Source organism: Manis javanica, chromosome 18, assembly GCF_040802235.1.
Source record: "Manis javanica isolate MJ-LG chromosome 18, MJ_LKY, whole genome shotgun sequence".
Lineage (NCBI taxonomy): Eukaryota > Metazoa > Chordata > Mammalia > Pholidota > Manidae > Manis > Manis javanica.
In genome coordinates, this window is record NC_133173.1 from 9000020 (window position 1) to 9023457 (window position 23438).

General features: G+C 37.3%; 1 protein-coding gene across 6 annotated transcripts in view; it reads left to right on the forward strand.

The window, feature by feature from the left end:
* Window positions 1-23438, forward strand: part of CHD2 (chromodomain helicase DNA binding protein 2) — a 129349-nt gene that overhangs the window by 20740 nt on the left and 85171 nt on the right. For all 6 annotated transcript variants that reach the window (XM_037000531.2, XM_073227225.1, XM_037000535.2 and 3 more), the window contains 3 exons: window positions 14924-15155; window positions 18675-18761; window positions 20483-20544. In XM_037000531.2, the coding sequence (XP_036856426.1) occupies window positions 14924-15155; window positions 18675-18761; window positions 20483-20544 (381 nt within the window). The remainder of the gene's footprint in view (window positions 1-14923; window positions 15156-18674; window positions 18762-20482; window positions 20545-23438) is intronic.

Consider the following 23438-nt stretch of genomic DNA (forward strand, 5'->3'; position numbering starts at 1 on the left):
CAGAAGAGATGTGGACTGCCTGAGCAAAAAGTAGGATGTTGCCTGGGTGTATTAAGTTTCTCAACAAAGTTTATAAAAGGTAAAATACACTATAATAATTGATTTTGTAGGTTTACATAGTTTTGGTTCTTCATATAAGGTAAAATTCACTATAATGATTTTGTAGGTTTGCGTAGTCTCATTTCTTTAGGAAGAATTCTTTGGATACTCCAGTTTATGGACACTTTAGGTGAAACTGGGTGTTCAAATTTATAGATTTGCTTATCAAAGATATTGTGAGTGATTTTTAAATTATATGCTCAAATATAAATTACATAAAATATTATAACAGCCTTGTAGAACCTTGTGATCATTAAAGTTTCGAACTTCTAAAATGCATGTAAAGCAACAAGAATAAAGGATCTTCCCTGTATTGAGATTGAATTATTGGATTGTATTAAAACTTTTAATACTTGCTGAATGCCCTTGAATGCCTAAGAAGTGTGATAGAATTAAGTAGGATTGCAGTCATGTTCCAGGATATAAGATGTTTTAGCCTAAAATAGATACCATTACTATGTGAGTTAAAATGTATATCATGATACAGCAGTTTATGAACTGCTTGCAGGGAACTATTAACTTTTAAAAAAATATTAGGTGAGTTCATTAAGTCTCTAAGTTTTCTTGTGTTCAGAATGGCATGAAGTGGCAGAAGTGTTTGTTGATCCCTCTCCTTTGGATTCGTGTTTTAAAAACCTGCAGTTTTCAATTGGATTTGGTTCTTTGGAAATTAACAGAATGTTTTGTAAAGATTAAGTCAGTGCAGGAAGGTGGGCAACAATATGTTATTGATAAAGGATTTTAGTTGTAAAAGTTTCATTGTGACTACTTGAGAGGGGAATCTGGAAGTTCAGTGGAATTTTACCTGACAATATCTGAAACTCAGATTTTCACATTAATTTACGCCCCCACGCCCATATTCAGCAAACCTCCTGACAATTGTACCTCCTGAGCCACCTGAGATTTCCAAACTTCTGTTATTTCTTCTGTAAAACTTAAGAGTAAACTAGTTTCTGATATGAACTGAGTGACTGCTCTGTATGACATCTAGTAAATTTTTTTATTTTTTCAGCTTTTTTTCCTGAAAACCTTAGAACTCTATAGGCTTTTAAAATTGGTGGGGGGTGGTCACTTTAGCAAAGAAAGTTTTTTTTAAATCACCTAAGAGTTATTTTGTATGCAAATAAAAATAGTTATGTTGACTGACTTAGCACTGGATGCATGTTGATATAGGTGTGTGTGTAAATCCCTCCTGCATTCCAAACTGACTGGACATTGAATTCAAGATTTTTTTCCCCAGCAAAATTGCCTTTTACTGATTTGGAACTTTAGTGTTACTAGTGTAAAGCCAGAAAAAACAAAAGTTGACTCCATCATCAAATGCCCAGGACTATTACATGCTTTATTTTATAATCAGTAATTCAGCACAGGGTTGGAACACATTATTTGCATGTCTGCTATGACCTTTCTCCTACTCATCAGTTTGAAGTCTGGTAAGACAAGTCTGGGGACAGAGACCTTTCTTCCTAAAAAACAAACAAAAGTGTGAGTGCAGTTTATGAGGTGGGGGACAAGCCTTTGCTTTGTGAAATCATGGAGAACCTAAGTGAATGGGAGCTATTCATGCAACATTTTGAAACAATTCCAATTTAGCAATTTATCATTAACATGTTTGGTCACATATAAGCCTTTTTGGTATTTCAATTGACATCTTCTGGACTGTGTATCATACAAGTACTGAAGTTCCCTTTATGGTGATCATTCTGATCTTGAAGGGAAGGATGATGCTGAAGAACTTTGGCTAAGGCATCATTCTAAGGAGAGTCCTGATTTTATACTTAGGATTCAACTCTGATGAGTTATTTTTGTCATTAACTGTCACCTTACTGCTGCCATAATACCCACCAGTGCAGTGTTTACTTAGTACTAGAAATTTACTTTCCCCCCATTTTAGGCTAGTGAAATAACTCATTGCTATATTATTTGGAATTTTCTCATTTTAAAAATTCTGTTAGTGATAACCTTCATTGGGATAAAGATGAAAAAGTGTAATGCCTGCGGTGTGTTTAGCAAAGAGCCTGTTACATTGAAGTGCTCAGTAAATGTAAGCTATTAGTAATATTTTATTCCTGATGCCTCATGCCACTGTCTGACTCCTCTTCTGAACTTTGTAAGGCAAGTCCCTCTTAGGAGCGAGGCTGTTTCTGAGGGCTGTGGTTGGTGTCCTGGCCTCCCACAAGAGGCCGGTTAGGTTTGTTAAAATTATTTTAGAAGGCAACCCCCCTTTTAGTTAGTTGAAACCTTGGGTGTGTTTTTCAGTTAATCCTTTACTAGAACTTTTTTTTTGTGGTGTGAGAAAGCCAGCCTTTTGAAGGGAGCATATGATTCTGTTCTGGAGTAGAACAGCTTCTTGTGTGAGTCATAGCCCTACTCTTGGCAATCACTCTGATAACTTTTTTCCTCCTGGAGCTAGTAATTACCGCCCTGGTTTACCCTCTGCCTCATTTCCTCTCAAGCTGTACAAGAGTAAATAATGAAAACCAAGGTGCAGTGCTATCTTGATAGAAATGAAATGTAACTGCAGTAATATTTACAACCAGTGACAGATTCCTGCAGCTTGCTTTTAGTGATCAGTCTTCACCGTAACACCGTAATATTTGATGTGGCATAATGCCTAAGGTCCGATTTATTCTGTTAGAACTATGTTCTCAAGATCGGTGTGGATTTGGTTTCCACCACTTTCTTCATATCCCTTTCTTTTGGTTTATGAGTTAGTCGAGTTCTACTTTTGTCCCTTTATCAGACTGTGGAGACCTTCTAAAAATACCAGTGTCCAGCCCAACCCCCCAGGATTGAGGTTTTCAAAGCTCTCCATGTGTTTTAAATTTGCATGTGTTCCATATGTTTCAAATCTTCTGATGGAGCACTTCTTGATGTGATGTTCTTTTCTAATTCTTGGGCTTTCCATTGCCTGCCCCATTTATTTTCTCAATCCCCTTTTTAGGGCAGTTTTAACAGCAGCTTAAATTTAGAGGCCTAGTAGCAAAGGTGGGTGGGGTGCTACTAAAGGGGAGCTGTATGCTTGATGGAGGGAAAAGAGTTTCTCTATTAAATGTCACACCAACTACAGCCGTGGCATACTTTATAACATATATGCTGATGGAGTTTTTTCAGCCAAAAATTCTGAATTCCTGTCCGAGCTGTCTGTCTTTAATAGGGCTTCCTCTTCCTTACTGGACTTCTCTACTTAAATCCTTTTTAGGTACCTCCAAAGGTTTGGATTCTAGAATTGACTTTGAAGTTATATTCCATTCAAAAGTGTTTCTCTCTGGTTGATACAGGTACTTGTTTGAACAAGGGCTAGAGCAGTGGACCTGGGCTATGCTGTGAAGCAGTTATTTTGAGTGGTGTTTGTCCCCCTTTGTTGGGTTGTGAGTTGTAACCAGCATTAAGAAAGAGATTAGATAAGCCTCTGGGTATTGCATTTGTATGAGTTATTCCTAAGTCCAGCAATGCCTGTCATGCTGGAAATGGTTCAATTTGGATTTTATCATGAAGGAAAGCAGCATTTGGTAAACATTTTATTGAAAAATACCAGAGTAGACTACATTTTATTGAGTTCTGCTAGGCACCTCTTTTGAGGGTTTTTTAATGTATACTTTATTTATAATGTGGGAGAGTTCGGGTAAGAGAAATGCTAGTGACCTCCTTATAGGTTAACTAACTTCCTAAATTAACTGTCACAGAGGTCTCTTTTGAAGGTTGGTAGGTGGTCCCACTTCCTGCTGAGCTCTTTTATACCCATGCCATTCTGTTCCTTCAATTGAATTGTATGCATAACAAGGATTTGTAGGTGCTTCTCAAATTTGTTTATGCTGGGTTTGCTTGTAATTTTGCATTTCAATTAAATACCAACAAATAGATGAAATGATTGTGAGATGTTTCAGTGAAAACAGTTGATTGCTTTGGAAAGACTCAATAATAGTTGTCTTTTATAGTGCCCACTGTGAGCCTGGAATTGTTCTAAGTAATGGGTTATTTGAGTAATCACGATGTTTATGAGGTAGGTCTGATTATCGTCCCCTATTTTGTTCATAGAAAACTGAGACACAAGGGGGAATAAATGGTGGAATTTCAAACACTTGGTAGTTTGGCTTCGCTGAAGCATCTCATCAAAAGTTCTTGTCGAATTAGATGGGGAAGAGGAAACTAGTGCACTGTGGAAAATAGTGAAAGGCTAGAATAATTCTGTACTCTGCTTTTCCTAAAAAGCTTTGCATTTTAAAGAAACCAAAAATACAAAATTGTAATGTGTTGTCGATGCAGTTTATGACAGAAACATGATGCTGTTCAAAAGGCCATCAATTTATGTAAAAAATTTCAAGGCAAGAAACAGCTTCTGAAGTGATTCCCATGGAGGTAGTAGAAGGAGCCTGAGGGTGGATGGGACGGCGTGGAGGAACTTTGTCCTTGTGTATTTGACTCCCGTTGCCACACGTGCACTTGGGCTTTGGCAACAGTTTATGAAGACTGGGCTTCTGATTTGTTGTTTTGTTCTAAACTTAGTTCCTAAACTTCCCAAATGTGCTTTGCTTCAGAATCATTTGAGAATTTTTAAAAAACAGACCCCATTCCGGTTGGGTTTTAGGGGGTTATGTAATCATGGGGTTAGGGGAGATCATTGGAGTTGGAAGTATTCCAAGTGGGTCTGTTGAATAACCAGTGTTGGGAACAGTTGTTGGATAGATGTGCCCTTTAAGGAAATAGTTCTTGAATGTGGGTGTTGAAAATTTTTAATGATTAGAGTGTGTCTTCAGTTCCAATACAGGTTATTTGACATGGAAGTAGAAGCAGTATATGGCTGGCAAGTTGTAGTTTTGAGGGACGGCGGGGATAGGTCAAATTCTTGCAGTGCTCCCTCTCCATTGTTTGAGTAAAAAAAGTTCATTCCTTCTGAATTGAGGTTTCTATATGTTTTTAAGCCCCTAAATTCCCTTGTTAAGAATCACATGGGGTGATTGTTAAAACACATTCCTAGGCTTCTCTGTGTTGGACAACAACCTCAGTTCATTTTTGTACCGAGGCAGGTTTGAGAAATAAGCGTTGATGGGACAGGAGGTTGGGTCCCCGTTCAGCTTTTTAGCTATAGAATCTTTGGCAGGAACTGAGCTTGTTCGACTTGTAAAATATGAGTAAGGGTATATAGTATGTGTCTCTTAGAGAAGTTAGAATTAAATAAAATAATGCTTCTGAAGATATGGTATTCAACTAGGGACCTCCCCTCCCCCCATTTGACTTTTGGTAGTGTGTAGAGATATTTTTGGTTGGGACTGGGGGTACAACTGGCTTCTAGTGGGTAGAGGTTAGGATGCAGTTAAATGTCCTATAACATACAGGTCAGCCCCCATCTACAAAGAATTATCCAGCCCCAAATGCCAATAATGCTATGCTTGAGAAACTGGCCTAAAACATTTGGCCAAGTGCTTGCCATCGTGAATGTTGGTTGTTCTTAAAGTTGTGAGCTCTCACCTTCTCCTTTGTCTCTTCTGTGGCCTGGCATTCAGGTATTTTAAATCTCCTTTGAACCTTGGGGTTGCTATCTTATAAAAGTCTAAAGGTTATAGCCTATAATTAGTAAGGAAAGACAAAACTCAAAAGGGCTGAAAGGAACTACTGGTCAAACTAGTCCATCTGTCCTCGTGGTTCTAAGTGGATATAAACATCACTTGAGATGGTGAATTGCTTATAGGGAGAGCTTTCCCTTGCTTTTTTCCATCTGCTTTTCACTTCTTGGTGGCTTACAACATCTTTTATGTTTTTACCTGCCGAGAAAGCTTGCCCTGTATCCTTTTTATAATGTTTAGTACATTGCCAAATCTGGATTTGGGTAGGTATTTGTGAAATAGTTACCCAGGCTTGCTGTAATTCACTTTTCCCTGATGGCGTGTATGCCTGGGTGCATTTGTTTGGTGCTTCCTGAACTACTTAGGACTACTCAGCATATTTATGGGTTACTGAGGAGCAGAAGTAGCATCATAAAAGTAGGCGACTTAAGTCTGGCAGGAGTTGAGAATTTGTTGAGAGTTCAGAAACGTGCTTATTAAGGGTAGATTTGTTTTCCTCTTTACCACTGGATTTCTTAATCTGGGAAGTATTGATGGGACTTAGCCTTTGCCCCCTGAAACTTTAAGCAGCTTTTTTGTGTGTATTTTTTCTTACACATGTGCCCTTTTCTGGAAACAGGATCCCTAGCATTACCAGTGTTTATGTAACTTCTGGAAGAACTGTTGAGTCCTGGGAAGGTCTGCTTCTGAATACTTACCAGTTCTGCATTTGAACACACAAATAAAAAAACCCCACAGCTCTTTTTTGAGAAACTTAAAAATACAGAGAAAACTGAAAATATGATTGAAGTTTTAAAAACAAGTTAGATATGGTCAAAATCCTGTTTACCCCTTCTCCCTAGTCACTTTCATCATCTTGGCATATAAAATCCTGACATTAAAAAAATGTACATGTTCATGTAGTATATTTTAAGACAATGGCTTAAGAGTTGTCATGTTGATACTTATTAGAACTAATTCATATCTAGACTGTTGTCATTAATTGAATAGTATGAACATTTCATGTTTTATTACATTTTCAAAGACAGACATTTAGATTATTTCCTTTTTTCATCTTAGGAACAGTTTGAACTTTCATCTTTGAACACTTTTATACTTCCTGCCTCCTGCACAAGTTTAATGACTTGTCTGGGTTATATAGCCACAGATTGAATTGTGTGATCCAAATGCCTGTTTTCAGGTTTTTTGGTAATTCAGAGTTGCTTTGCAAAATCTCTACTGATTACTTTATCAATACTAGTCTATGAGTACTATTTTGCCTACTTTATCACCATCATTTAATGTTACTAGACTTTTTTTCTGCAAAACAGATGAGTGTAAAAGATTCTTGCAATATATACTTCCCAAATTGCCAGTGAGGCTTAATTACCTTTTCTTAAGTTTACTGTTCATTTCAATATTGTTCTGTAATCTCATGTCCCCTTCCTTTGCCTGTTGTTTTCTACTGGATTTTTCTTTGATATATAATTCTTCATATGTTGTATGTATAAATCCTTTGTTGTGTATACATTGAAATTTCTTTCCTCAGTCTGTTACTTGTCTTCCAACCTTGTTTATAATGTAGCTTATTCTTCAAAAAATCAAAGGACTTGAACCATATATCATTGGAGGAAGTCTTAAAAGGTGCAGTTCCATTTATTAAATGGACTGTATCTAGTATTCTTTATCAATAAGAAACTCATGATTTAATGATCTTTGCCTTTTCATCCTCTTAAGAGACATAGAAGTTCTTGAGAAGGAGTTGTTCTTCATCAGTCTTGGGTGGTTTAAATAATCTAACTAAAGAATGTATTTATGGCAAGGGACAGCAATACCTCTTAGAGGTTAAAAGTCTGGATTGCATAATTCAGACTGTGGGAGCATACACACTTTTGTGTATTTACAGAAGCCTCTTATACAAATGAGGATAATTTGTCTTACAAGGTTGTATGGTTTAGAGGAGAATTTTTGCATATGTCTGACCTGTAAGTGCGCTATGGATACTAGCTAATTCCCTCATTGATAGAGCCTAGTCTGGAAACAGGTTTTATGGAATTCAAGGGTAGACTTTGCTTTTTTACCAGATTTTGCTTTCACCACTACCACCACCAAAAAAAAAGAAAAAAAGCTCTGCCAAGCAGTTCAGCCATTTTGTAAGTTTATGGAAAAAAAAGAACAAAAACACAGCCGAAGTGCTGAAATGGCAGCTCTTGGGCAGAGAACCCAGTTTGCTTTTTTAAGGGAAGTGTTGCTGTGCTGCCCTCTTGTGGCCATTTTGGATATGGCGATTAAAAATTCAAAACAGCAGTAGCTGGTCATGATCCTTGCTTTCAGGTTCCACTTGAAAAAAATAAACACTCCATTTTTACCACCTTAAAAAGGATTTTGAAGAGATTCTAAATCTTTTTTATCCACAAATGAAGTGTTTAGACTTTTTTTCCCACTGGCATCTATTTTCTGTTGGAATCTAAAATCCTGGTTTGACTTGAATCCCTTTCATATCTTTTTGCATTGTATTTCCCTTCTAGTCATTGGTTCAATAAAAAATTATAAAACTGTTTGAAACTTAGATTTTTGAGTAGTTTTCAGATAAACTTATTTTTCATGAAGATTGTTGTGCATGGTAGATAATCATTCCAGAAAATTCCATTTTTCATTGCCTTTTAAACTATTAATGCCACTGGAAATAAAGTACTTTTATTGCTTTATTTCTTAGGTGAAAGCTTAAAGAACTCCTCACCCACTAACTCAGTTTGACCCTTTGTCAGTCTTGTGGAGTTTTCATATCTTCTACTTTAAATCAGCATTGCAAGCTACAATCTTAAGTATTGATAATATTTAGTATTATAATTAAGCATTAATAGGGGGCAGAGCCAGGATGGCGGCGTGAGTATAATTAAGCATTAATAGCAAATCTGCATATATTTCAGAAAATACCCTATTCTTTGAGGGAATAATTAGTTGATTGGTGCCCCTTACATGTGGAGGTATTTATAGTTAAAAGAAATATTCCTCTTAACATTTCAACATAAAGAACTAGGGAAAGTGTGTGAATTAATTGAGTGATAGCTTTATTAAGACTTTTTTTTCTTGCTAATGGAAGTATTGTATTTAGTTTTTCCCCAAGTTTTATTGATAAATAAGTGACATACATCACTGTTTAAGTTTAAGATATACAGCATGGTTTGATTTATATATATTGTGAAATGATTACCACAGTTAAGTTCAGCTAGCGTATCTCCTACAGATACTATTAATAGGAAAATTTTTCTCATTATGCTGGAACTCTAAGGGTTTACTCTTAGTAACTTTCCTATATGTCATACATCAGTATTAGGTGTAATAATCAAGGTGTACATTACATCCCTAATACTCATGTATCTTATAATTGTAAGTTTGTACCTTTTGACCACCTTCCTCCAATTCCTCTACCCTGTGCAGCTAGTAACCACGTCTGATCTCTTTCTATGGGTCTTTTTACTTTTTTGTCTTTGCTTTTTTCCCCTTACATTCCACATGTAAGTGAGGTTATGCAGTATTTGTCTGATTTACTCTACTTAGCATTATTATTCAGGGGCCATCCATGTTGTCACAAATGGTTGGGTTTCCTCATTTTTATGGCTGAATGATAGTCCATTATATATCATGACTTTTTTAGCCACTCATCTACCAATGGACACATAGGTAATTTTCATGTCTTGTCTGTTGTAAATAAGGCTGCTATGAACATGGGAGTGTAAGTGTCTTTTTGATTTAGTATTTTTCTTTTGGATATATTCTCTGAAGTAGAATTTCTAGATCAAATGGTGTTTCTATTTTTAACTTTCGAGGATCCTCCATTCTGTTTTCCATAGTGGCTGTACCACTTTGCAATCCCATTAACAGTGCACAAAGGTTCCCTGTTCTCCACATACATGCCAGCATTTGTTATCTCTTGTCTTTTTCATGATGCCTATCCTGACAGGTGTGAGGTGGTATCTCGTTGTGGCTTTAATTCGCATTCCCCTAAGGACTAGTGATGATGAGCATCTTTTCAGGTCTTTGGCCCGTTCTTTAAATTTGGCTATTAATCCCTTATCAGATACATAGTTTGAAAATATTTTTTCCCCTTCTGTAGGTTGTCCATTCATTTTGTTGCTTGTTTCTTTTACTGTGCAAAAGCTTTTTAGTTTGATATAGTCCCTACTTACTTATTTTTTAATTTGTTGCTTGTATTTTGGGCTTCTTACCCAAATGATTACCAAGACCCATGTCAAGGAGCTTCATTTTCCTGTTATCTTCTAGGAGTTTCATTTCAATCTTACATTTGAGGTCTTTTTTTGTAAGCAGTTTTAGATACGGGCCCACTTTCATTCTTTTGCATCTGAATATCCATTTTATCCCAGTGCCATTTATTGAAGAGACTGTCCTTTCTCCATTAAGTGTTCTTGACTCCCTTGTTGACTGTGTATGCTTGGATTTAGTTCAGGGCTCTTGATTCTGTTCCACTGGTTTCTCTGTTTTTATGTGAGTACCATACTGTTTTGATGACTAGCTTTGCAGTATAGCTTGAAATCAGGAAGTGTGATGCTTCCTGCTTTGTTACTTTTTTCTAAGGATTTTTTTTTTTGGCTATTTGGGGTCTTTTGTGGTTCCCTGTAAATTTTGGGAGTGATTTTTCTACTTCTGTGAAAAATGCCTTTGACATCTTGATAGGGATGGTGTTGAATCTATAGGTGGCTTTGGGTAGTACTTAAATTTCAACCAATATTGTTCCAATTCATGAATCTGGATACCTTTCCATTCGTTTGTGTCTTTGATTTCTTTAATCAGTGTTTTGCAGTTTGACAGTGAAGATCTCTCACCTCTTTAGTTAAATTTATTCTTAAATATATTGTTTTTGATACTGTTGTAAATGGGATTGATTTTTAAAACTATCAGGAAATCCATTTTCAGTGTATAGAAACACTACCTTTTAATTTAATTTTTTGCATACTGCAACTTTACTGAATTCATTGATAAGGTCTGTTTTTCTTTTTTCATTGAGTCTTTGGGTTTTCTATATGTAAAATCATGTCATCTGCAAATGCAGACAGTTTTACTTATTTTCCAATTCAATTCTGATGCCTTTTATTTCATTTTCTTGGTTGATTTTTCTAGCTAGATCTCCCAGGATCATGTTGAGTAGGAGTGGTGAGAGTGGGCACTCTTGTTTTTGATCGTAGAGGAAAAGCTTTCAACTTTCTACTACTGAATATGATGTCACCTATAGGAAGGCTTTTTTTTTTAAAAGAACCCTTTCCCCCCAAATATTTTCATTCTATTAATCTGACTTGCTGGCTTGAAAAATAATTTAAAAATACTTAGTCTTACTCTCATTCAAATCTTTAGCTCATTTTGTTTAAGATTGAGGCACTTACATCCCTTGCCTTGGATGTATTATGAGCCATGTTAAACATTAGAGACACTAATACTTCCATAATGAACAATACGGTCTCACCACTCAGCTTCAGTCATAAAATGTCACTAATACCATTCTCTGATCACATCTGCCTCCCTCAACACCCAGAGGTAAAGCAATTGTGAATTTGATGTTATCTTTTCTTGGGTTTGTCTTTCATAGTTAGTAATTTTTTTTTTCTTGATACTACAGAAGTAGTTGGTGGACTCCACTAGTGTACTTCAAATAAGCCTACCCAACAGAGTAAGGCGTTGTTGGCAATTTGGTGATTAAAATGTATTTGTGCACATAGATACAAGCTGACAGAAACATGGCTCTATTTTTAACCTTGAAGTTATTGTATACATTGATTTCCAGAGGTTAATTCTACACAAAGGATATTTATAGTTTTATTGGTTACTGTGAACAATTTGAAAATCCAAATATTCTATTCAGAAATATAGAAATATGGAGGTATATCAAGGATATTTGTAGCTGACTGGTTATGAGAACAACTTAAAAATAATCTAAATGTTTCATTAATAGGGGACTGGTTAAATAAAATGTAGCGTGTTCATACTGTGAGGCAGCTCAGGGAGTGAGATTCATACACACGCACATCTCCTGGTGTGGGTGTTGGCATTAGACTTTTCCATTACATCTGCGAGGATTACTGTTTTCAGCACAGAACGGTAAAAGGACTTCTGGGTAACAGAATTGATCCTAGTTACCGTCATCAAACTAATGCTGCTGTTTGTGGCTCTCTCGTGCTTTAACTTGTTGAAGATTTTCATCTTGTTGGAATGTTTTGTATTTCATGCAATCCATGGATCATATGGTGGTGGGTGCTGTGACAGTTTTAGTTATTGGTGATTGCCAAAACAGGGTTTCAGCCTTAATCTCTTGTTTGGAGTTAAGTGTTCTAGTAGTTGAACTAAATTTCATTTCAAAAAGATGGCATATTCCAGCAAAGTCAGGAAGTCCCCTCTCTAGCATACCAGGCACAGGAACATTGAAGAAGACAGCTCAAGTCTCAAGTCTATTAGGAAGGCTGACAAGTGACCGATTGCTTATATAGGATGGGACAACTGGGAAGGCAAAGCTGGGGCTTTGGAGTCAGTGTTCGAGGCCAGGATGTGTGTCATCGCTGAAAGTGAGAGCCGGTAGAGCGAGGTTGCTGGCTGACGCTCAGACTGACATGAGGCTGCTTGTTTTCAGTTCCCACAGGCAAAAACTTCCAGCAGCAACCATGATGTAGTATGTGAGGTACCTCATAGGCACTGAGCTTGTACCCGAGAAGGTAATACCTGAGGCTTCAAGAGTTAGAGAGGTATTTAGCTTGATGCAAAAGCAGAAGTTGGAAGTGAGCAGTAAATACTAGGGCTTGCTCCTGTGTTCTACAAGTGGTTCAGTATGGCTGGAACAACCAGGCTGAGGGGTGAATGGTTAAGTGCTGAGTCTCAAATGGTCGGAGGCCAGGTTTCACAGGGCTTTGTGTGATTGGATGTTCCCAGTGACCAGGCCCAGAGTGGTTGGGTGGGGGCGGCTAGCACTAGCTCCCTAATCTTTCACGGCTCTCCAAGCACCGAGCTGCTTTGGCTATGTACATGTGGCTGCCAGGTACATCTGCCTATTTTCCAAAATCCTTACATACATCTAACTTACATCTGACTTAAATCTGCCCTTCCCTGACTGCCCTTTCTAAAACCTTTACTTACAAGGAAATCCTGGAGCTGCCTTCATTGCTCAAAACTAAAAAATTCCAACTAGTGCCATGGATTGTGTGGTACCGATTCACCACTAATGGGATGAACTTTGTGTTAGAAGGGGAATCTGAGCTTGGATGTGAAATTCTAAAATTTCTACTGTTTGGCTGAGGCCCTGGCATTTATAGAGTGCCGCTTTCATAGCTGTCATCACCCTACAGATAATGTCACAGAGGATGGCACCAGTGAAAAGATGGCCCAGCTCTGAGATGATTCAGGAATGAGACTCAAACCATGGATGACAGAGCCTGCACATTTTTAACCATTCTGTCCAGCCTGCCTCTTTCTTTTATTTGCCCAGTGACCTTCTGATTGGTCACAGGTAAAGAGTCAATGATTGAAGATGCCTTAGTCTGCTGGACCTGTCTGCTTTTACTGTGCAAAGGGCCAAGGAGTTTAATGAGGCCATGGAGGTGTAGAGTCACCTGTTACAGGGATGCCTGACTGGTATTGGACATTGTATAACAGGGATATGAATTACCTTTTGAGTCTTTTAAGGTTTTAAACCCCTGTGGTAAAACAGAGTATGAGCTTTAGAGCCAGAGTTGGGGTGAAATCCCCCTCCTCCCTCCCATTTCTGGGGGATTTGTCATTGACCAAGTAACTTAAAACTCAAGTTTTTTCATCTTTACTGTGGGGTAATCATGTCTAATAGGGTTGTTCTGGGGAATAAGCAAAATAATACATATAAAGCATTTAGAGTAATGGCTGGGTACTTACTAGATGATCAGGCAATTAATGGTTTTTCCCTCTCCCCCCACTCATTCTTACTGATGGCTTCCTCATCTTAACTGAAAGGCCCCTGTTATATGTTACGGATCACATGGAATTTTTTTGGTCCCTCCCAGTTTCCAGTATACTGCCCCGTTCATTCTGTGGACATGTTTGTCAAGTGATAGAACCTCATTTCTAGTTTGGAAAATACAGTGGTGGTAACTGCCAAGCCTTCCTTTACCCTCTGGTTCATTCATGCCTATGTCTTAACCCCTTGGTTGCTAATAAGCTCAAGGACCTGTCAGTTAGTGTTACTCTAGGTGTTGGGCTGCTACTAGCCTACCCTCCTCTGATCTCTCTCCTAAACGAAAAGGTAGTTTTTAAGCAGAAGAATGAACTGTCTACCTCTTTCTGTAGAGTCCATCAAGTTTAGGTTTTTTCTCTTTAAAGTATCTTCTCTCTTAACCATCATGCTCCAGAATTGCCTTTTCACTATTTGAAATTGGGTGGGTGTATTGCCCTGGGCTCCCAGGGTGGATTAGCTTCCTGTAGCTGCCTGTTGTTTCTGTTTTGTGGTTCCTGCTGTGTCTGCCTACTTGGGTTGCTTTTCTCTGAGGGGTGTTTGGAATGAGGAAGGGACCAGGGATATGTGGAATAACAGTCTTTATTATTGGCATTAATATTGAAATCAGAATGTACTTTTTGTTTACTTTTTTCTGCTAAGTCTACTGGGTTTGGGACTCACTGCATGAGATTCCAAGGCAAGACCTCTGGTTTGGGTGAATGTGTATATGTTTTTATATTAGCTCCCAGACGTCTAATTTGTACCTGTTGTTGAGAACCTGTGATTGGATAATTGCAGCCAGCTTGTTCTTACTCTCTGGATAACTCTGCCTTGGTTTTGTTTTGTTCTGTGTTTGTTTTGTTTGTTTTGCTTTGTTTTTGTTATTGTCTTGAGAGAGGGACTGATACTGAACAAATGAGAACTTAACTGTATCTAGACTCATATCGCCTGGTTGGTTTAAAATCCTACCTGTGTCATCTAGGGAGAGTTAGTTAACTGCTTTTGAGCTTCAGTTTATCTCATTTGAATGAAGGAGAAAATAATACCCTCCTCCTGTTTTTTTTTGTAAAAGAGCTAATCTATATAAAGTAGCAAGTTATTGGCATCATACACACTCAGGAAACAGTAGCTATTAGGGATGTTGAGAATGATAATAGGATGTCATTTGAAATACAAGAATATAAAATAGAAATAAGATAAAATAAGAATTGAAAGTTTTGATCTTCCATTCTCATTTTACCACTAGGATTTATTTTTAAATAGATTTATTTATGTGACAGGTCTTAAATCTTTTCACTTTTCTTTTTTTTTAATTAAGTCGTTCAGCATCTGAAGAAGCTTCGGGTTCAGACTCAGGCAGCCAGTCGGAGAGTGAACAGGGCAGTGATCCAGGAAGTGGACATGGCAGCGAGTCAAATAGCAGTTCTGAATCTTCAGAGAGTCAGTCTGAATCTGAAAGTGAATCAGCAGGTTCCAAATCCCAGCCAGTCCTTCCAGAAGCCAAAGAAAAACCAGCCTCTAAGAAGGAACGGATAGCTGATGTGAAGAAGGTATCTACTTTGCTATATAGTACAAATGTGCTGTTAGCTAGGACCACCTAATAATCCACCTTTATTTCCCAGGGAAAAGTCATTATTGCATCTTGAGAATGGGAACTACAGTCACCTTTTCTAGTTACGTACTGTCTATGAATATAAATGGGACTGCTTACTGCTGTACTAGTTGATAGAGTAGACACAGCACTCTAAAGAAAATAATTACATGAACTATCAAATTTTAGGGCAAAAAGACATTTTTATAATTTTGGTTTTTAACACTTTAAAAGGGTGGTTAAAAATTTTCTTTTGTACAATACTGAATAATACCTAAGAGAATCACCTGTGGATGACTAGAATGCAGTTGTAAAGCGAAGTGATGGATAATCACAATCTAAAAGAGAAATACCTTCTCACAGAAAAAAATCATTTGTACCTAGGCAATGTTGGTAATTTGCTTTACAGAGAGGAGTCTTCCAGCAAGGAATGCAAAAAGGCAAATTGAGTGGCATAGCATTTCCTCATTGGAGCCCAAACTTTGAGATGCATTCCTTTTGAGGAAGGATTAATGACATGGTCTAATTAAAGGAGTACAGCTGATCTTCTAAAAGTCACTGAAAATACAAAAAGATGTCCTTTTAGAAATTAAAAAATACAATGTCTTAGTGACATGTAAAACTTTATGCTAGATCAGTTTTTATTCTTCTAAGATACAAATCTACATATGTGTACTCAATTCGTAGTAGTAGGAACAACTTCAAATTACTTGCAGGTTCCACAGAATAGCTTCAATAAACCTGAAATCAAAAAATAAAACTGCTTTTAACTCTTGAGGCAGAATTGGGATTAACTGTGTCATTTCAGTTCTTCTCAGTGCAGTCATTGCTGAATGGTAAGTGACTCTTAGGAGCTGATGGGACATTGGGGAATGCTGATGGTGTGTGAGGGGTAGGAAGATGATGAACATTGTCCTTGCTCATTAGCTCGTCACTGGAGAATTGACCTTCAGACACTCTGGTGGTGTTTATGCCTTGTTGCCTGCTCATTGTGTGGGTGGGCCTTCACAAGAGACAGTTCAAGTGGTAACTTACTTCAAAAAGACCCTGCACGTAGAAGTACCACTTAGAGATGATGCTGTGAATGTTGTTAAACTCAGAAAATTACCATCCAGGCTCATAGCAGGTGGCTTTGCTCCTCCATCTGCAGAGCCTAATGTCTGAACCTAGTTTCTGTGCATCTAGACCAGGTGTCCCTTCCAGAAGACCACAACACATTTTTGAATGAAATAATAATGGACAAAAATAAATCTGGAAGTAACTTTCTTCTGTATGGTGGAGATTACTTGTAGAGATTAAAGGAAACCACAGAAACCATGACTTGCATAGAGTGTTTAAAACTTTACTAAATCACGTTGACTGGGATTCACAAGTGTTAACTGTAAGACCTTACTGTATATATTTAATTTAAAAAGATAAAGGGTAACTTTAAGAAGAAAGAAGGGAAATCGTTAAAGACTGAATTTCATGGTAGAAGTACAGCTTCAGGAAGAAATGTTAAAATACACTGTTAAAGCTAAGGTGATTTCTTCCCAAAAATCAATAAAGTTAACAGATGGGTGTGTCAGCTGGTTAAAATCGGACTGTGACTTTAGTGATTATTATTCTAAAGTGAGACCTTCTGAAGAAGGCTCTTTGTTTTCTGTATGCATGTTTGTTTTGCATGGTAGCTTTTCATTGAAGAGTTGAGTTAGGTATCATTAGCCCTCAAAAGGACAAATATGAACACAAGATGATAGTAGGATGTACATATTATAGTGTGTACTGTAATGAAGTCACAACATGACCCTAAGTGCCTAATATTTTAAGATGATAGAACTAATTGATGTAGTGATGTTTAAATAATTTAGCCATCCCAGTGAGTAAAGATTTCATGAATACTTGTGTTGGCTGAAGTAATCTCATAGTTCTAGCAGGGGTCTGTGAAGGGGTGGGGGTGGCAGACAGTAATCCTCTGTCTCCTTCCTTTCTTGGCCCGATTTGCTGAGTGTTCCGCCTTTGCAGCCTCTTTCTCCTAGACTTCCTATCACTTGGTTATTCCTAACTCCTAGTTGGATTTGCCTTCTGAATCTGAGATTATTTTAAGGCCACTATGGATTTTTCACCTTTATAAACTGAGGATGCTAGATTACATTGGATTCCGGTATGAAAATGGTGATTCTCGGAGCGCCTTGCTTGTTTTCTTTGTAGGCCTTGTTTTTCTTCAGCTCCTGGGCTTTTTTTTTTTTAGGAGAGCAAGGTACAGGCTTTTATTTAGAAATAAAGTGAGAGGGAAGAGCTCCTGGCTCATGCCAGGAGGGGACAAGAGGCCCCGGCTTTTTTTTTTTTTTATAGGCACTGTTGATAATGTCCTTTCTTGGGTTAGTGACATGTTTTTCTGGGTCATCTTTCATCAGGTTTGTCTTTCTTGGGGTCTATTTTCCACACATTTCATGAGCCTTAGGCAGTGGCTTCTCTTGCCTCACTTTCCAAATTTTTTCATGACATTAGCTGTCACTTGTGTTTTGGTGATACTCCCACATTTCTCATCTTGGCTTAAAAGCATCACTTCTTCATGTTTAACTCCTGTTAATTGTCATTTCCCTGTTGCACAATCTGTTCAAATTCATTTTGCCTATATGTGATGAATTTCACTAAAAGAACACAGTATACTTAGCGGTGGTTGTATGTGGAAGGACTGAGATTGGGGCTTAGGCTCTAATGGTTAGAGGTTGAGAAAGGAGGGGCCTTTTACACTTTTTCTATAGATGTGATGGTTTGAGTCTCTTAATAAGAAGGTATTAACATATTGTGAAAAAACATTTTCCCCTTAACTAATCCCTCTAAACTTAATTTTTTTGATCATTAGTGAGGATTGTTAGGAGAAGTCAGGTGTTCAAGGCAAAGGGCTATTTGGTAGAGGATAAAATTAGGTGTGCTAGTGAAAGGGGGGCAGTGGTTCTCATTCTGAGGACTTCTAGCTAAATTTTAGAAGTACCTAATTTGTGTTATCTGGCATGTTACACATCCTGAGGAATTTAAGGAAATACACAAATGCTCTGATTCTTATTTTGTTAGACTTGGTGGGGCTCTGCTTGTTTTTTTTTGTTTCCAGATAAGATAGGTCAGTGTGTAGTCAAAGCTGAAACTGAGAGCTTCTGTGACTTAAAATTCATCAGCAAATACTTTGTCTTTAGTGGAAGCAGTTGTTCTCTTCCCTTGGCTTCCTGTTAACTGTATGTTTCTATTTTGGTAATGAGTAAGCAGTAGAGTTGAATAGCCATTTAGTAATGAGGAGACATTATTAAACTTTAACGTGTTCTAGGATAAAATGCCTTATTCTTTTTAAAGATGGTACTTCATTGTCTCATAAATAAAATTAATAAGAAAAGCCTTTTGATACTTGAATTTTCTCTAATAGAAATACATATTTCAGTAATGAAAATAGTAAATGGGGGTCACAAAAGAAAAATTCATGCATGGTCTATTAATTTTACAGATGTGGGAAGAATATCCTGATGTTTATGGGGTTAGACGGTCAAACCGAAGCAGACAGGAGCCATCACGATTTAATATTAAGGAGGAGGTAAGAAAATAAAATGCTTTAAGGGGATACATTTAAACTCCTTTTTATCTTACCTCATCCTTTTGGTCTTTAGCATGTTACTACCTTTAACAAGACTGAACTTCAGGCATGGGAATTAAGTGACTCTAATCTGAGCTTTCTAACCTAGTATGGCAAGAAGAGCAATATGTGGTTTTAAAAAAAGAAACCTACCAGAAAGATCATTTAATATTGAGTGTTTTTTAGTGGGGTAATATAATATGAAACAGAACTAGGCTTATATTTCTGTTTTCTAATTTTTCTGTTATGTTTCTCAGTGAAGATGATTATAGCAAAAAGTTTACTTTTAAAATACCAAGTTTCTAAATGTCCCGGATTTTATTAAATGAGTAACTTGCTTGGTAAACAAATACAACATTGGAAGTAGTTTCAGATTTATTTCTGAGAAAGGGAAGTTTGTTTAACTTATGTGATATATTTTAATTTACCTAATTTCTTTAAATGTGGTTTCCTACCTCATTTTTTAGTGTGTAGTATAAAATGTGTCACACATATTTACTCTCTGGTCTTATTGTAAGATTCAATAGATTGGACTTTTTAAAATTTGTGTCATCTACCAGGGTCTGTTGTTTCTATAGAACCAGACATTTCCCACTTTTCTCATATTGTGTGATATTTCTGTGGATTCTTACCTCTAGATTAGGATTATTGACTATATTCTGAATAGATAAGCTTTTGTCTCTCTGTGAAATGACCCCTTTCTGCATTCATAGGAGGACTTTGCTGTTCTTAACTATAGAACATCCTTCTGACGAAAATTGAATATTAATAGCCAAAGGTGACTGAATTGGGGGTGGAGTTTTAGTAAATGTAGTTTTAAAATCTTATTAACCGTAACATCCACATTGCATTCATGTGTTTTGAGTGATCTCTGAGCTGGTTTACCTTAGCGTTCTTTTTCCGTGTGTCTAAGATCAGTTTACTTACTGAGCCATGTTTGTTAGAACCGATCACATAGTTGTATAAGTCCTCCTCTTTTCGTTACATACTCCATAGGGCACAAGGCTGATTACCAGCAATAGGACTAGTTTGCCATTTTGTGGAAAAGAGCTGTTCAGATGTCTGATACTGACTTTCCTTGGCTTAGTGCTGCTAGCAGAGCGCTGTTGGCTCATGATTAAGCTGTTTAATGAGTCTGAAATGAAATAGATCAGATGTCACCACCTGTAATGGCACACTAACTGTTGTGGCATTTTCATATGATAATCTAGATCTGCAGCGTTCAGTATGGTCACCACTAAACATGTGGCTTTTACAATTTGTATTAATTAAAATTAAGTAAAATGCAGAGTCCCATTCCTTAGTCCCAGCAGCCGCATTTCAGGGTTCAGTAGTCACTTCTGGCTGCCAGCTACTGTGTTGGACATTGCAGATATAGAACATTTCCATCACAAAATTTTATTGGACTGCTCTCTTCTAGAAGTCAAGATGAGAGAAATATTTCCTGACATGAGTGATAACTCAATAATAACATATAGTAATAATGAAAAAATATGTTTTCAAAGCAAAAGAAGAGTGAGCACCAACAAATGTTTAGTGAGGAGCAAATGCTTAGGTTTCTTTCTGTCTGAAAGCTCAATTGAATAATGTTACACTGAGTAGATTGTTGAACCAAGGGGGTAGTGTCCCTAAGAACTGTGAATTAAAGTCTGTAATCATTTTTCCCCCCTCATACACTGAAGGCAAGTAGCGGGTCTGAGAGTGGGAGTCCAAAAAGAAGAGGCCAGAGGCAGCTGAAAAAACAGTAAGTCTTTCATGGGGGAAATGACTTATTCTCGTAGTTTGGAATGTGTCGACATTTCTGGAACTGCCTTCATTATGCCGTAGTCTACCCCAGTCCCCATAGCCTGCTTTGGTCTAATTATCTTGGGTCACTGACAGCTGAAGCCCAGGATTCTCCATCTTACACATGTGAGTGTTCCACATGTGCTCGGGCTACTTCTTGGGGCAAACCCTAGCTTAGATCAAGTGAGCCCAGTTAGCCCAGTTAAATGTACACACATACCAAATATAGAGATAGGTATTTGGTATTCTAGTTTGCAAGGAACAAATTTATATGTGCTATTTTTTTATTTGTTTTTTGTGATGGCATGGCAAGAGTATATTGGTTGGGCATGTATTTTAATATGAAATTTCACTTTATCATTTCCATATAATTTTATTATTATAATTCACAAGCCAGGAAATTAATTCTTGGGCTTAATGTGAAGTTCCTTTATAACTTCTTTTTTGGTGGGGTATAGATTCCTTTGACAATCTGAATTCTGTAGCCTGTCTCCTCAGGCAGTGTGCTGTGCACACAGATTCACAGCATTCTCATGGTAAATAATTTTTCATGACCCCCAGTAAGAGCCCCAATTATATAGTCTATTCTCAAATATTAGTATTCTTTAATGAGTATTTGGACTAAGTCACAGTAATTTGAGTTTTTAAACCCATTTCTTCATCTCCAAAATAGAGTATTAGCTTATTCTGCCAAACTAACAGTTTTTGGAAATTAAGCTTAGTCAAATATTTAATAATGTCTTGCCTGTAGCAAATATAAAAGTCATTTGTTTTTTAAATATTTGTTTGGAGTCGGAGCAGTAATAACTGTAGGCAAGTTTGCACTTCTTGGCACCTTAGAAAACTTTTCTTCTGCTTCAGTTCCATGGTCTTCTTGGGAGACTTTTCTCAGCTTACCAGTCTAATCGCCTTTTGGGGTTTTGGGAAGTCCAGGCATGCATTCTTTCTCCCATCACCTGGCTTTTTGACTGGAATCTAAATGGGGCCATGTTTGGAAACTTGAGCTTCCCATTTTAGTGGCCTCATGTGGGTGTGTAGAAGCCTGCATTTGTTCAGCCATTCTGTACTGTATCACACTTAATCCTTTGATTGATTCCTATACTCATTTTCCCTTTCCTGTTGATCCTAAGAGCTCTCCAAAGTGGGCCGTGCTCAGAGGCCTACCTGGACCTTCATTCCCCTGAGTAGAACTTGTTAGTTCTTGAAGGCTGGTGTGTGTGTTGTCTTCTGTAATGCCGCTTCCCTACCCCAGGGCTTTTCCTAGGAACTTACCTGGAGCTAAGGTAATTCCCTAATGCTTGTTTGGGCACTGGGCTAGCTTCACTTCCTGCTATCCTTTGGGCAGATGGTTAGTATGGGGGCCTAGGAGGAACTCTTCTCCTGAGTCAATTTAATTAGTAAGATTAATTAGGGGAAAGCCTACAGCTGCTATGACTCAAGTTGCAAGGCACAGCACTATAAAGGGAGCCCTCTGATCTGAGCAAGTGTAATAACCTGGTGCCTGTGCACATGAATTTCGGAATTGAGAGAGCTCTCAAAGGGAGTGGAAATTTTGAAATATTAGTACAGGGAAATGCTTTTCTGAAATTGCAGATTGTACCACAGATTTCAGAGGTTTTTAAAAGGAGCTATTTTTTTAAACTTAAATTTTTTAACTGATTTCAAACTTTTAGAGAAGTTTTAAGAATGAAAGTAGTACAAAGAATGCCTGTGGGGTCTTTCCAGATTCAGCATTGTTTACCATTTTACCCCATTTCCTTTATCATTGTGGGTGCTTTTTATATATTTATGTATGCACACACATATTTTTCTGAACTATTTAATACTAAGGTTCATACATCATGGCCATTTACTCCTAAATACTGTTAGAATATTCTCTTTCATAAGCCCAGCACAGGATTAACATAAATAGATTTAACACTGACAAAATGCTTTTGTCTAATTAATACTCCCATTTTGTCAAATGACTTAATAATGTCTTTAATAAACATTTTCTATCTCTACTACAGGATTTGGTCTTAGGTTAGAGATTATTTGTCAGGGTTCTTTTACAGCAGTTAGACAGCCTTTCTTTGCTTTTATGACATTGATATTTTTGAAGAACAGTCTTACAAGAGACTAATGTCCTAGAGTCATAATGTGAATTAGCATTTTAAAGGCTTAGAAGTTACACTGCACAGTGTTGCTGAACAATATTGAAAACTAGTTGGCAGTGTTGAAAATTGAGAGATGGTGCATAAGAATCTAGATTTCTAGCTTCTTTTGAGAAAAGTCTTCTAATCCTGGCCCACATTAACAGTGCTCAGTGGTCTTTATAATCTTTGGTTGGGCTGTGAATTCTCTTGGCCGCAATTACAATTCTTAACCTGACTAGTGGGTATTTGAGATTGTAACCCCTGACTAAAAGTCATACTAAGAAATAAAATTTTGAGTTCCATTTAATCCACTCATGCTGTTGTGATCATTGTTCCCTTTTTCATGCAAAACCTATCATGTTACTTAAATTTGCAAAATATTGTATAGGATTTCTTCTGAGTCATGGCCTCGGTAGTCCTTTAAACCATCCTGTAATGGTTCCAGAACCCTTAATCCCAACTGGGATTAAGAAAAATGTTACAGTTGAAGTTTTTTCTCTTGGGATCATAGTTGTTTCTAACTTTCTCTTTCTTTGAATTGGATGTCTGTCACAAACCTGTGACACAGTGGAAGAGAATCCCTGATAGCCCCAGATTTCCCTTCATTGGAATTTGCCCTATTTTGGAAAAATCTACTGAAAATCGGTAAAGTTAAAATAACTGCCTTCTATTTCCTGATCTTCCTTGTAACTTGGAGGAGAAAGGCATTCTCTTCTTT